General features: G+C 37.8%; 3 protein-coding genes across 3 annotated transcripts; 1 reads left to right on the forward strand and 2 right to left on the reverse strand.

The window, feature by feature from the left end:
* Nucleotides 1-627: 627 nt before the first annotated feature.
* Nucleotides 628-4,107, forward strand: APC4 (anaphase-promoting complex subunit 4). The gene is made up of 9 exons (XM_014242065.3): nucleotides 628-794; nucleotides 860-976; nucleotides 1,034-1,182; nucleotides 1,243-1,622; nucleotides 1,686-1,862; nucleotides 1,925-2,087; nucleotides 2,143-2,395; nucleotides 2,451-3,229; nucleotides 3,927-4,107. The coding sequence occupies exons 1-9, from the start codon at nucleotides 683-685 to the stop codon at nucleotides 4,065-4,067; spliced, it is 2,271 nt and encodes a 756-aa protein (XP_014097540.2). The 5' UTR covers nucleotides 628-682; the 3' UTR covers nucleotides 4,068-4,107.
* LOC106622775 (uncharacterized protein F54F2.9) lies at nucleotides 4,088-6,276 on the reverse strand. The gene is made up of 5 exons (XM_014242064.3): nucleotides 5,720-6,276; nucleotides 5,551-5,649; nucleotides 5,372-5,484; nucleotides 5,104-5,311; nucleotides 4,088-5,043 (listed from the first exon to the last, which is right to left on the reverse strand). The coding sequence occupies exons 1-5, from the start codon at nucleotides 6,176-6,178 to the stop codon at nucleotides 4,351-4,353; spliced, it is 1,572 nt and encodes a 523-aa protein (XP_014097539.3). The 5' UTR covers nucleotides 6,179-6,276; the 3' UTR covers nucleotides 4,088-4,350.
* A 200-nt stretch (nucleotides 6,277-6,476) lies between these two features.
* On the reverse strand, nucleotides 6,477-8,652 carry LOC106622778 (N-acetylglucosamine-6-phosphate deacetylase). Its single transcript, XM_014242071.3, has 6 exons — nucleotides 8,273-8,652; nucleotides 8,128-8,194; nucleotides 7,500-7,765; nucleotides 7,227-7,445; nucleotides 6,826-7,147; nucleotides 6,477-6,767 (listed from the first exon to the last, which is right to left on the reverse strand). The coding sequence occupies exons 1-6, from the start codon at nucleotides 8,405-8,407 to the stop codon at nucleotides 6,532-6,534; spliced, it is 1,245 nt and encodes a 414-aa protein (XP_014097546.1). The 5' UTR covers nucleotides 8,408-8,652; the 3' UTR covers nucleotides 6,477-6,531.
* Nucleotides 8,653-14,317: the final 5,665 nt, after the last annotated feature.

A 14,317-nucleotide genomic window follows, 5' to 3' on the forward strand; every position in this document is an offset into this window, starting at 1 on the left:
AAAGAGAAAGTGGAGGAATAGAGAAATTGCCAATTCGAAAATAAAATGTAGAGTTAATTAATTTGGCGGTGTCAAGGATGAAATGATGCGAGACTCTTTGAATCGAGAGAGAGCTGTCAAAACCCACATTTTTTATAACATTTGCCAATCATGCCACTGTCGAACGAAAATGGATTGGGTATTATAAAAAAAACTTGGGGGTATTTTGCATTTCGATATTATTTTTAGGTGCTCCGTCCCCAAGTAGGCCTATATAACGCATATACATCCCTATATACTTGTATTTATATTATAAAATTTTTAAAAATGCATATAACATAAAAAATTAGCATATAAATAAAAAAAATTATAACAAAGAAACAATACAAGTCATAATAAAATATCATGGTTTTATAATGAACGTTTTAAATTAAATTAACAAATAAAATTTAGTTGCACGTTATTCAAAAGTATTTGTGTCGTTCTTTTCGCACTGCTTTTGTTAGCTATTTTTAGCGGGTTTATTTCTGGCATCCCGCCTTTTTTGACATCAGCTGTTCGAAATTCCCTGATTTTAATAATCAGGGAAAGAGAATAACAGAAAAATCAGCGAAAATGAGAGAGTCTCGCATCATGTCATCCTTGGCGGTGTAAACAAGTCCAAATCGGTTTTAAATATAAATAATAAGAAGATCAAATAAACATGTCACAAGCTAATTCCATGAAGCAAATAGGCTCCCGTGTGGTAGGTGGTTCGGTGGAGCATATGGAATGGAGCAACAAAATGGATTTAATTGCTTATGGCACTGATAGAGGCAAGAAAATAATGCTTACGAATAAACGCGACAGTCGAAATTATATATTAGCATACATTTCACAGGAGAAGTTATAATACAGCGCTTGAGCTGGCAAAAGATAGTCACATTTCCCTCACTGGGAGAAGACGTCGCGGTACGTTCGCTCGGTTGGCAATTGGATGAAACTGTTTTAGCTGTCGGTGAGTGTTTTTTACTAACATGTTAATTGCCAATCATAATAGCACCTTTCTGGGCAGGGTACAGCAATGGACGTGTAACGCTGCTTGATGCCGAGCGCGAGGACCAAATATCTGTGCTTAACTTCGAAGAGGATATCAAGCGTGTGTATTTTAGCAAATCTATAAAAACATCTGATTACCGCAGCACTTACCGTAATCGCACAGAGGTTGGTTTTTTGGAATTTTTGTTTTACTTTATACTCGTATTTAATACAATCTATCATTAGCATACCTTTGATTTTTTTCTACCGCCATTGCCACCATTAAGTGGCATTGGCTCTTCCACCAAAATGGCAGAAGAGCAAAGATCTTTTGCTAAAGGTTCACCTTGCTTTCTTGTTGTTATTACGATTACCGGAAAAGTGCACTTGTTATTGCTTGGTGCATTGCGAGCCGGTCAAATAGACTTAAAAGAGCATATGATACATCCTGATAAATTCACGGTGCACGACGTGCGTTTAAGTGGCGATTTTAATGCCATGTATGCTTTGGTATCCGACGGTTCAGATCTTAAGGTACTACATTTTCATAACTCAGTGCTGCAGGAGTACATCTCACCCATGCTACATTTAGCGGTGCACTGCGCCAATGTACTAGAGACTAAGAAGTAGGTACAACCGTTACTTCAAATTTAATCTTCGTAAATCTTAATTATAATTAATTATTTAAGTTACATAAATGAAACAATACAGTGCATTATGGAAGCATGGGAAACAGTGCTATTAGAAATGGACAATAAGCTTACCAAATACGCGAATCAACAACCGGAAGGTTCGCTCTCCGCAGACTTTTTGGAATTACTCGTGTTTGGCTATGCCACACATGAAATTGAAGACTTCCTAAGGGAGTGAGTATATTTTTAATACATTTAACAATTGTTTATGTATTTGTTTTTGCAATTATATTTAGTGATTTAACCGAGAAGGGTCTGAAAAAGTTGGCAAATTCAGTTGATCTCAGCTACTCAACCGTGGAAAGTCTCATCACTAAGCAACTACAGAGCAGCGGTGTTAACATGTTCTATTTTCTCAACTCTTTGAAAGGTCTTAGCCGTATTACCCATTTCTTTGAGGTATTGGTATGCTTTATATAGTGGAGAAAAATTAAAATAGTTCGCTGAATTGCAGCCTTTACTCTCATGTGATGCCACACAAGAAGCGCTGCGTGTATGCGGCGCGTTTCTAATGAAAATATTGGAAGTGCAGCAAGTAATCGATCAGTGCGTGAACGACATGAAATTGTTTTTCTCATGGCTCTGTATAGCAATTCTGCGTCTACATCAACAAGACATACCCGAAGAGATGTCGCTAATCACGCCGGAGGACTCCATATATCTGGCAGAATATTTGAATAGCTTTGAGGATAGTGTTGTGGAGAATGGTATGCATATAGTGTATGTATTTTGATATTGTTTTATTAATCAACGCATTTTCAGAGGATGGTACTGTAACAAAGCGAAAATTTAATTTGGAAAAAGTGGGTCAGTATCTGGAGAATCGCAACTTGCAACAAATCGTCAAATCAGATCCGCATCATCTATGGCATCGTTTGCTAGAAGAAAATGAATGCTTACGGAATTGTTCCCTGCTATTTCCGCACCAAAAGGAAACTTCACTTATACAGGAACGTGATAAATTAATGACAGCTGTTGATACTGTCTTCAAACGTCCCAATGAGAGTATTAGTGGTAGTTTTACACTGGATGCTAGCATTATTTGTGCGGCGTTGCCCGAATCAGGTGACGATGCTAACCAAGCAGCCTGGGTGCATAGTTCGTTTTTTGTGAATGAGGAGGCAAATACGGATTTGTTAGTGACAACAATTAACTCTCATGAAACGCTTTTACTCGAATTCAATAAACAATTTACGCTACTCAGATGTGTACGCTTGAATTTACAACCTGGACCATTTACCAGTGAGGCACTGCGTGAGGATGTCTTTAGTACATTGCGATTTGTAGATTTGGAATTTTACAATGAGAGTATACTCTCGATATTGCTACATAGTAGCGCACAAAATGTTGACAAGCAGAGCTATTTTTTACAACTCACTCTGGAAGCGAGCAAGGGAAAGCAGACCCAGCATTTAATGCCGAATAATATTAACTTGTTGGACGTGGCTGTACCATGTCACGTACCAGATTTGTTGGAGGGCCACAGCTTGAAACCGCTTGAGGGCGTGTGCACACGTTTGGCAGTGTCGGGCAGTAGGAAGGTAAGTCAACTGAATAGAAATGTTAAGATTATTTATAGAAAAACGAATTAATATTAATTTTAGGACAATTAAATTTATATAAATAATGATTCAGCAAAATATATTAATTAAAAAAAAATTATGATTAATTAAAAAAAAAAATTAATAATTACAAAAAATAATAAATTTAAAAAAGTAGTAAATAAAAATAAAAAAAAAATAAAGTTAAAATAAAAATAAAAAAAATAAAGTTAAAAAAAAAAAAAATAAAGTTAAAATAAAAAAAAAAAAATTAAGTTAAAATAAAAAAAATAAAGTTAAAATAAAAATAAAAAAAAAATTAATAAAAATTAAAAAAAAATTAATAAAAATTAAAAAAAAATTAATTAAAATAAAAACAATTATATTAAATAAAATAAATATATAATATAATTTTAATTAAAAAAATTTAATACGAATAGAGAAAATAATATGAAATTAATAAAAACAAATTTTAATTAAAAAAAATTAATTTGTAATAAAAAAAAATTTTGATTAATTAATATTAAAAAAAAAATTTTGATTAATTAATATTAAAAAAAAAATTTGAAAAAAGGGTTAGGATAAAAAAATTAATATAAATTAAAAATTTATATTTAATTTAAAAATTTATATTTAATTTAAAAAAATGGTATTAATTAAAAATAATAATATTAATTAAAATAAAAACATTTTGCAGGTTGTCACCGTGTTGTCCGACCAATGCCGAAAAATGACGATTTTCGAAATGGAAATCGAAGATGATGAGGATGATACAGAAATGTCGCAAAATTCGCTGTTAGAAATAAGTAAAGAATCTGCGACTTCTTCAAATGAGTGAAATAAAACAGAGATTGCCTATTTATTTATATCTACTCATATTTTTCCTGCTTTTTATTCATATAGGAGTGGCATTTTGTAGTAGTTTTTTGTTTGTAAAAAAATTAGTTAAATAATATACACTAAATTATTTTTCGTAACAAAATGCAGCAAGTTACACGTACAAAAAACGATAACTACAATTTTGTAGGTTTACCTTAAAAAAAAACTTCAAAGCAAAATAATATCAGCATAAAAAACATTAAGCCTGTACGCCATTTGTGCTTCACTTTCATTCTCACACATTAGTTCATTTCGTATTGATAAGCGCCATCTGAGTCTTCATCGCTCGACATGTTGCGCCGACGTCTTCGCTCTTCGCGTTTACTGCGCTTTTTACCACCCTTCTCTGCGGCTGTGTCATCTTTGTCATTCTTCTCTACATCCTTGGCAGGTGGTGGCACTTCTTCTACGATAGTCTCCACTTTCTCCTTGGACGCCGCGTCGTTGGCAGTAGCAGGCTTCTCTTCGCTCTTCTTTTGGGATTTCACCAATTCGCACAAATATTTATAGCGCACTAAACACTCCTCCTTGGACTTTTCTGGCACGCAGTTTGCGATTTTTTGCCAACGATCGCCAGTGGCATTTTTGCGATACTTAATAATAGCTGATTCCAGTGCGCGTTGCTGTTCTTGTGACCAATTTGTTTCCGGCACAAGTATTTGATTGTCAGTTGTGGTAGTTTTTTTCACCTTCTCCTTCTTCGCTACTTCTTGCACCTGTGTTGTAAACTCACTGCTTTGTTCCGAGCTTTGCCCTGGAAGACGATAGCCGTTCTCTTTCATTTTCGCTGCCATGAAAGTCACTTCTTGCACAGACCGATTCATTGTTTCGGCAATGATATTCCAACGTGCACTAGAGCCACCGGGATGTTTCTTCACTAAACGTATCAATTCAGTGAGATCTTCATCTGTCCAGAAACCGCCGCTCAGAGTTGCCTAAAATAGCATATTTAGTTATTGTTAGGAAATCTACGGAAAATTGGTTTTCTTTTTTACTTTTTGTTGTACAGGCTTAACGGCATCGTCTTCGGTCAATTCACGCGCCTGTATCTGCGAATAGCCACGCAATTCTTCGTCCGTCTTTTCCGGCGCTGTGGTGTTTTGGCGTCGTTTACGGAGATTTTCCTTCTTTTCTTTTCGTAAACGTGCCTGTTCTTCCAATTCGCGTTCGAGCTCCTCTTGGCGCTTAACTTCCTCAAGTTCACTGTAAATATAATTCATATTAGTTTACGCATTTATAAAACAACGAGAAGAATATTCTTACAGTCGTCGTTTTTCCAAAGCAATCTCCTTAAGCTCATTAGCTTTACTAAATGCTTCTTTAATTGTGCTTGGCAAATGCCAAATGAAAAGTGGAATTTGGAACGGTAAAGTATTCTAAAACAGAAAATACACAATTTAGCATCATGTGGTTTAAACTATGTATATAAGCACTTGATTTACCAAAACCGAAGGTGAAGGAATTTCTTTTAGTATAACATCCATATCAATGCTTTTATTTTTCTTTTGTAGCTTCTTTAGTTTAGAACCAAATACTTGCTCCTGAAAATTTAATTTATTATAACTTTTGGTTTGTTAAACAAATTTATTTTTACTTGGTATTCCAACTTACGGCAGTATATTTCTTTTCCAGATAAGCAGCCCACGCAAACAAATACTGACCAATAGTAATAATGACGAAAAGTATTGCCGCTCCTTCGTAGAGACCAATCTTACGCATACGCCGATAGTAATATAAAGCAGACTTCCAATTTGGCAGGCCCTCACGCAAAACTTTATTATACTTCTCGCGTTTCGACGCCTCCTTCAACACTTCGTAGATGGAAACCAAGTTACGAAATTGTATGTTGGCATCTTCGGATGGATTTTTGTCCGGATGTAGGACAATAGAGAGTGAACGGAAGGCACGTTTAATCTCATTATTTGTAGCCTCTTGCGATATGTTCATAAATTCGTAGAAGTTCTGATTGATTTCTTCAACCAAATCAAATATTTCCAACTCTTCGGAATCCCACGCCAAGGCGCCGCAACAACAGCTGCACAGTAGCAGTAAATTGAGGTAAAATTGCATTCCGTACCTTTAGCGGGAAAAGCCAAATAAATTAAATTATTAACACAACTGATACAAGATTTCGACCAGCAGACTAGAATAGTAGAAATGACAACGTCAACAAATGTGAGCAAAACAAAAACAAATATTTGACATTTCGTTTCAGGTGATGCACAGCATGAATCAAATGAAAAAGTTCGGAAACAGTAGCAGAAAAATTGTTGTTAGAATATAATTTGTGTATATACTTTCTGTTTAAAACAGTTTCATTTACTAATTGACATCATGTGGAGCTTGCAATTTGTTTAAACATATATGCTATTTTTTTTATAAAAGCGTTGTTTTAATACAATAGTGTACTTTATAAAGTCGGTTTAAATGCATTCACATAATTGTTCGATAGGTCTGGCTTTAAGTGCGGCTAATTCTTCAGCAGTATAACGGTAAACACATTTCCCGCTAATCCAGGTCGATTTCACAAACAAGTCATCTGTCAAAATAATGAAATCGGCGTCAGCGCCAAAATTTAAAGTGCCCTTTGTTTCCGTCATTTTTAAACAGCTGGCCGGATGTAACGTCGCGCATTCTATAGCATATACTGTTGAGCAGTCTAAAAACAAAACGGAAATCAGTTATTTGCTATTATATGGTTAAAAAGTGAGTTTTACTTGTGGCCTTTTTGAAGATGCGCACGCAGGTATCCAACGGAGCTATACTGCCACATAATGTATTTGTGCCAGCAATGTAGGCTTTGCCATCGCGAACTTCGAGCTCTAGTTGGCCCAAGTGGTGTTTACCGTCACCTAGACCTAATGCTGCTATGGCATCGCTGACCAAAATAAGACCATTCGGATGGGTGCGATGGGCTATACGCAAAGCAGCCGGATGCGTGTGCACACCATCAGCTATAATGCCAAAATAAATTACCTGCCCTGGTGGTATATTATTGGATGCCAGCAAGCCAACGAGTCCCGGGTCGCGGTGATGGAACTGCATTGAAGATAAATAAAGTAAAATCCTATTGGTATTGTACCATATGTTTTCATATAATAAGTTTTCAAATAATTACTGGCAGCATGGCATTGAACAGATGTGTTATCAAGCGTGCGCCACTTTGTACGCCCGCTTCGCCTTGCGACAAATTCGCTACGGAATGCCCCAAAGCTACTGTTATACCCATTTTCGTTAGAGCCTTTGTCACAGTACCCTCAGGATCCTTTTCCGGCGCTAATGTAATAATTTTGACATTACTCAAGTTGCTGTAGGTGTTCACCAAAGTGTCGATGCCCTGTAATAAACAAAAGGTGAGTTAATAAAATATAATAGAATTTTGTGTACTTACATTATCAATCACTTTTATGCAGTTTTCTGGATGTGCGCCCTTCTTTTGTGGACTAATAAAGGGACCCTCCAAATGCAGGCCCAAAACTTGTGCGCCTTTCGTCTTGCAATTTACTTGAGGCATGATTTTGCCATAAGTTTCAGGTGGAGAGGTGACAATTGTGGGACAAAATGAAGTAACACCATTTGTGATTAGTTCTTTAGCGACCCTCTCAATACCTTCGGCGACTGTGTCCACATCATGGGAGAAATCAACGCCATATCCACCTGTGTGTAAGAGATGTGAGCAAGAAATTTTCGGAAGAAGCTATCAGTAATTTAAAAAAAATTAATTGAAAACACTATTATTATATTATGTTATTATATTAGCATGTTCTTCGATGGTCAGCCAAATCTTCACATGTGCAAGTAAGTGTGTTTACAGACGCTGATAAGATAAAACCCTGATCCACTTTCATTTGTCGGCAATGCCAGTATACTAATATTAATCTGTAGTCTGTTGCGGTGAATAGCAATTTACACTTACACACATACTTGTACATTAAATTAAATTTATAAGTGAAAAGTGTTTACTGTGTAATATTACTGTTGTTGTTGTTAGGGCATTGCCTGACAATCACTTTGTTTACCATTGATCTGCAGTTCAATATAGCCAGGAGCAATTATAGAGTTTTCGCAATCAATCTGCCTATGCGCCTGCGGAAGAGAAGCAACAAAGTATTGTTTATAAATTAATTTCATTTATATCATAATTTGACCTTTCATTTGACCCACCTGCTGCTTCTCGTCGAAGAACACTGGCTCCGGGTTAATAATTTTGCCATTGCGCACCCAGAGATCTTCTAGCACCAGCTGATGGTTGCGTACCAAACGACAGTTTACGAATTGCAGAAGTTCATTTTGTGACATTTGCGTAATTTCGTCAGTTGGAATTCCCCAATTGACGACGTCCGAAAAAGCAATGAGAAATTAATCAAATAAATTGAAGCACAAAGTAAAGAATGGGAAATTCTACAATTCGTGGCGCACTTTCTTGTTAAACACACTGCATACACGACCTCCACTGACGCACTACATACTCTTATTTATGCCGTGCCGTTCATCAAACAAACTCATAACGTCGCTCCAACTGTGGAGCAGCGGAGCGCCAAGGTTGCGTCGGCAGAGCTGCTCATTTCACACAAAACGAGTCAGCTGTTTGCTTTGTTGATAGGGTGAATGCAGCGAATGTGGGCATAGAGGTTCTAAGCTTTTGTATTATGCTATTATTATCACAATTCGTATGTGTATGTTGCATGAGACTATTTTTTTATGTTATGAAAGCTGGATTTATCAATTTCATATATTTTGTGTATATGTGAATGCTGCTTTAGTAGGAAACGTCGTAGACCCTATAAAGTATATCATATACTTGTATAAATGATTGGAGTGACAAGCAGTGTTGATTTAGCTACGTCTGTCCGTCTGTGTGTATAAATGCGAACTAGTTCCTAAATTTTTGATATATCGATCTGAAAGTAAAAAGTAGGATATAGGATAAAGCTGCAATTCAAACTGATTCATTAAACTCAAGTATTTTTTATGGAAAACTTTTTTATTTGACAAGTTATCTTCTCAAAATATGACTTAGATTAATACTTAAGGCAACGCTACAATCTCCGAACATAATAGATTATCAGATCGGACCCCTATAGCATAAAGCGCCATACAAACGGACTAATCAAAATCGAAAGAAATTGTATAACCTTTAAGAAATGCACCTGTGAAGGGTATTACAGCTTCGGTGCAGGCGTTTTTTTTTATTGTTTTTTGTCGTATTTCTTTTCCACTTATCAGTTTGGAAAGGTTAAGATATTATGTTGTTGTAGCAGTGCAAAAAATTCGCAAAACAATTTTGTGGAATTCTGAGGAGAAATTCCTTGTCTAGCTCCCTCTTGGTTAAGTAAACCCGACGCTTGATATCGGCAAAGCTGTTATTTGATACTGGAATCTCTCTTATGATCTGAGACGACAACTAGAGGGCGTGAAACCGCTAAAAACCTGCAGAATATCATTGGCTTGGAGCTTAGTTAAATTAGTAGGTAATATGGCATATAGAACTTCTTGAAACAGCGAGTGCGGAAAACATGGACTGAAACTCAAAACTCACGCACTCTTCCAGGGCTGTGTCAGCCGCTGAAGAAAAGTTACTAGAATTGATCCTTACATTTCCTACATATATCACAAGTAATCGGAGTAGTCGGACACTCTTTTTGATAGAATTGCGCATAACCATTGTCTTTCCTTCGGTGGTGGGTTTTTTGTAGAAAGCAGAAAGTTTTTCTCGCATAATTTTCATTTTTCTTCTGGTCGGATCTGGTAGGAACTACTTCTGGTAGAAACTAGTATGTAAATCCGGGTACATTATAGTTCCGTAGATCCGACTATTGTGGGAAAGGTCACTAGTAGTCACTAAAGTCATTTCAGTAAGCGGAGTTGCGGAAATACCGAATTTTAAAAATAAGTCCAAAATTTCGAAATACGTTTAAACAGTTTGTTTCCAAACACCAGCAGCTAAACCCCGTTCCATCATGTTTAATTTTTTCGGTAATATCATGGGTCCAACCGACGCATATTTTCATAGGCGTTAAAGAAGAAAAATACAGTTTACTGCTCTTTACATATCCAAACAATGTTAGATCGCCGAAATAACAGCCTTGGCCGGATAAAATCCGGTAACGTAAAATCGGCTGTTGTGGGAATTGAGGCATAATATAATTTAGTGACCAGACTACGGACGGAACGGACTGAACTGACTTCATTGACTTCCTCCGAGTGAATGGCATTCTTGGCGTCAAGCTATCAAAAATTGCAAAAGAAGAGTTCGAGCTGCCTTGCGAGACTAGAATGACCCTTGCGCAACTTCGTTCTGGATGCTGTAGCAGGGTAAGCTTCTACTTACCACTCTCCCTATGATCCGAGCACGTCGAAACAGCACGTGTCCTGGGTTCTCCGTTAAATGATCTTGATGACAGTTAACTTACGCTCTGGACAAACGTTACAACAACAACAACAATGATACAGTTTTTACAACACAAAATGAAGGTCACCTCCTCTCCATGCAAATGCTTTCTTAGCTAATAAACCAAAACCACAATTAAAACATTACGCAAAATAAATATTACGATTATGATAACGAAATAAAAATAACATTACGCAGACGACTGCACAGGCACTTACCGCAATTCGGTGGGCGTATTCAACAATCGCAAAAACGTAGGGGTGTGAAAATGAGGAGTCAAGACCCAAAGCTGAAGGGCGGCTGTCAGTCAATTTTGTACCATAATAAACAGAAGATATGCCTCCTCCCCTCTCTCCTATACATGTGTTCGTGCTTTTCAACTGCTCTCTACAGTCTTTACGATTTGCTTGTCTGTTTGTCTCGAAATAATTTCGGTTGTTGCTTCCGCTGTTGGTTGGTAAAATTTTATTGCCTGCATTTACTTAAGTGAATCTACGAGTGCTTACCGCACGAACCGCCTACTGCTGCCACCGGAAGCTGTGATGTGAAAGTAAACGAAGTTGTACAAGTCTACAAACGACGTTTCGCGCATATTTTAATGAATTTTATTCGTACGCACACTCGGTTGTAGGTTCGTTTGTGCGCTCGTTTGTTCGTATTCATTTAACATTTTAATGAAATTTCTTAATTATACTTGATTAACATGGAAAAGATAATCGCATGAGGTAGTAGCGAGCAGTTACCCGAGCAAAAGTGAGCAAAGAATAACAAAGAGGAGAAAAAAAGTGAAAAACAAATAAGGAACGTCAAAGAAAAAGAAAAGCTTTTGCGCCAAAAGGCAGCAGAAAACACAGAGACAAACACACACACAGCGAGACAGTTATTGCCTGTCACATGTGAAGGATGGCGGGCAGTGCGAAAAGTGAGCCACTGGAGCTCTACATGAGTGATTTGAGCGCGCACTTGGCTCTGGTAATTAAGTGTGCCGCGCGCTGTTTGTGTCTTAACTGGCTGTTTGTGCGCCTAAAAGGCTGCTACATTCCTACTTTTAGGCACAACATTCACACAATGAAGGCGAACTTTTAGCAATCAGCAATGCGCGTCGCATCTTACGCCACCCGGCGGTGCGTTTACAACATACACGCGCCTGCAGTGGCGCTAAAATTGTAAAAGACGCTCCCGCGGTGCTGGCAATTGACGGCGTACGGCACACGCGCCGCATGCAATATGCAGCAGCGCCGGGCTAAACTGAATCAGTGTCAGCAGATGTTGGCTTGTAGATGTATGGCGCCTCAACGCGCTATATTATATATACACAAATATGTATTTCAATCTATGTATGCTCGCTCTAAACGTGACTAAAATCGCAAGGCTTCAATTACAGCCTGCTGAAATCTTCGCGTGGCGTTGCGTTGATACGTCTGACAGGCGTGTGGAGATACTGTAACTAACATTGAAAGCTGCGCACAGTGAATTGCAAGTTATTTGTGTTATTTAATCAACAGTGGGATTCCATTTCCGCAATTTTATCTTAAACTGTAGATGTCTTCAATGTTGCAGAACTCTTCGTCAGCGATAATTTAAGCGTGGAGTATTGATAAGCATCAATACGGATGGTTCCAGACTGGATAACCGAGTGGGTGGCGGCGTCTTCTCTGCTAAACTAGAGATCAAGACACTGCAGTGATCTGGTAGATGAAATCGCCTTCCATCTTCTTCATCTGTCTTCCAAGCGGAGGTCACAGCAATTAAAGAAAGCCTTCTTGTACTAACAAGGAGTGTGCTCACAACAAGAAATATATTTATATACACAGATAGCCAGGCGGCTTTGAGATCACTAAAGTCTTTAAGGATTTGGTCTAAGTTAGTGAAATAATGCTTTGAGTCTTAGTGGATAACCTGCAACTGTGTAGCTGATGAACTAGCCAGAACAGCCACCACCCTAAGCTAGAGTCCGGAAAAGAGGGAATATATATGCCTTTGTCTACTTGTAGATAATTAATTGACAAACATGTTATATACATAGCAGATTCCCGATGGAATCAATCCCTCACTTGCTCAACCAGCAGGCAAACGTGGCAGGATTGGAATATGGACAGCACATGCCGAGTATTAAAATTTAAACGACTATTAAAAATGATATGAAGGATTCTAGTAGGAGTACTAACAGGCCACTGTCTAATAGGCAGACGTGCCAGTAGACTAGGCACGCTATATAATGACTATTGTAAAAGCTGTCATGAGGCAGAAGAGGAGGAGACCACTTCTTCTATGCGATTGTGAGGTTTTCTATAGGATAAGAAACGCAACCATCAGTCGAGGATTTTTTGACGACGCCTTAGAGATTGCACAGATAAAACTTGTTATACTGATGAAGTTCATCAAAAGCACGGCGTGGTTCAGAGAGGGGCCAATAGAGTGAGGGGACTTTGGTCCTGGTGATATCACCATGGGCCTCCCAAAGGCCTAGGTATGTCATAAGACAGCCCACACCGGTTACATGGGTCATATCAAAAATGAAATATTTTAGTAAAATTTTTGATTATTCCGAAGATATAATATATACATATTTGATAAAGATTTTATGAAATTTTCAAAATAAAATATACAAAACTCGATAATTACGATGTAATTTCCGGCAGTCCCTCGGAAAATAGGTACTCCGCGTTGACAGCAGAGCTTCTGACAGGATCATCAAAAGTAAAAAGAAAAAAATATGCGTTTGAACTAAGACCATTAACTAGGTCTATAAAGTGAAAACTGTATTTTTGGTGGACGTTTTTACAAAAAACATGCAAAATTTGGTGAACATTTCTCGACGTTTTTTGTTTTTGAGTAGTTGTAAATTATATCTCAAAGACCTGTGTATAATTTCATTAGGATCATAAGGGTTGTAACAGATTCTCGATCGGACTTTAACTTATTAGTCTTGCTAAAACCTTCACAAATATAAAAGGACGAATATTTTTGTATGAAATAGTTTCTTATACCACTTACATCGCCACAAGTACTGCCAGGTGACCAAGTCAAAAGTTCGTTCGGTTTTTTATTGATTTTTCAAAAGATGATAACTTTGTGTACATCGTAGAAGGCTGCGTCCCTATTGGCAAAAAACTTGGAAAGCCAATTTTCACAGGCCTCTCTTGAGGCCAACTTCTTACCATTATGCGCGTTCGCCATGGACAGGAAAAGGTGGTAATCACTTGGTGCCAGGTTCGGACTATAAGGTGGGTGCATTAGAACCTCCCATTCGAGCTCCCGGTGCTTCTGGCGCGTCACCAAAGACGTGTGTGGCCTGGCGTTGTCCTGATGAAACACAACTCGGCCTCTGTTGATCAAAGATGGCCTCTTCTGGATGAGTGCTGCCTTCAAGCGGTCCAGTTGTTGGCAGTAGAGGCTCGTAGTAGATACTCCTTGCCATGCCCACCGTTTGACCGTTTGCGCTCGATGTTGTCATAAGTGATCCATTTTTTATCGCCAGTCACAATCCGCTTCAGAAACGTGTCGATTTTGTTGCGATTCAGCAGCGATTCGTTGATGGAAATTCGGTCCATAATGTATTTTTGCGTTAGTTCGTGTGGCACCCAAACATCGAGCTTCTTTTTGAATCCAAGGTTATGCAAATGGTTCCAAACGGTTTTCTGACTTATTTTTAGTTCCTCAGCAAATAAATAAGTGCTCACGTGACGGTCTGTTTCCACTATTTCCGGAACGGAACCTAGCATACCTTTTTTGTGCTACACGTTCGTTTACAGTATCGGGCCCATAAACTAAATTAATTTTTCCACCCGCTTTTTCGCCTTGATCGAAGAAAAATT

Source organism: Bactrocera oleae, chromosome 5 (genome assembly GCF_042242935.1).
Source record: "Bactrocera oleae isolate idBacOlea1 chromosome 5, idBacOlea1, whole genome shotgun sequence".
NCBI classification, from domain to species: Eukaryota; Metazoa; Arthropoda; class Insecta; order Diptera; family Tephritidae; genus Bactrocera; species Bactrocera oleae.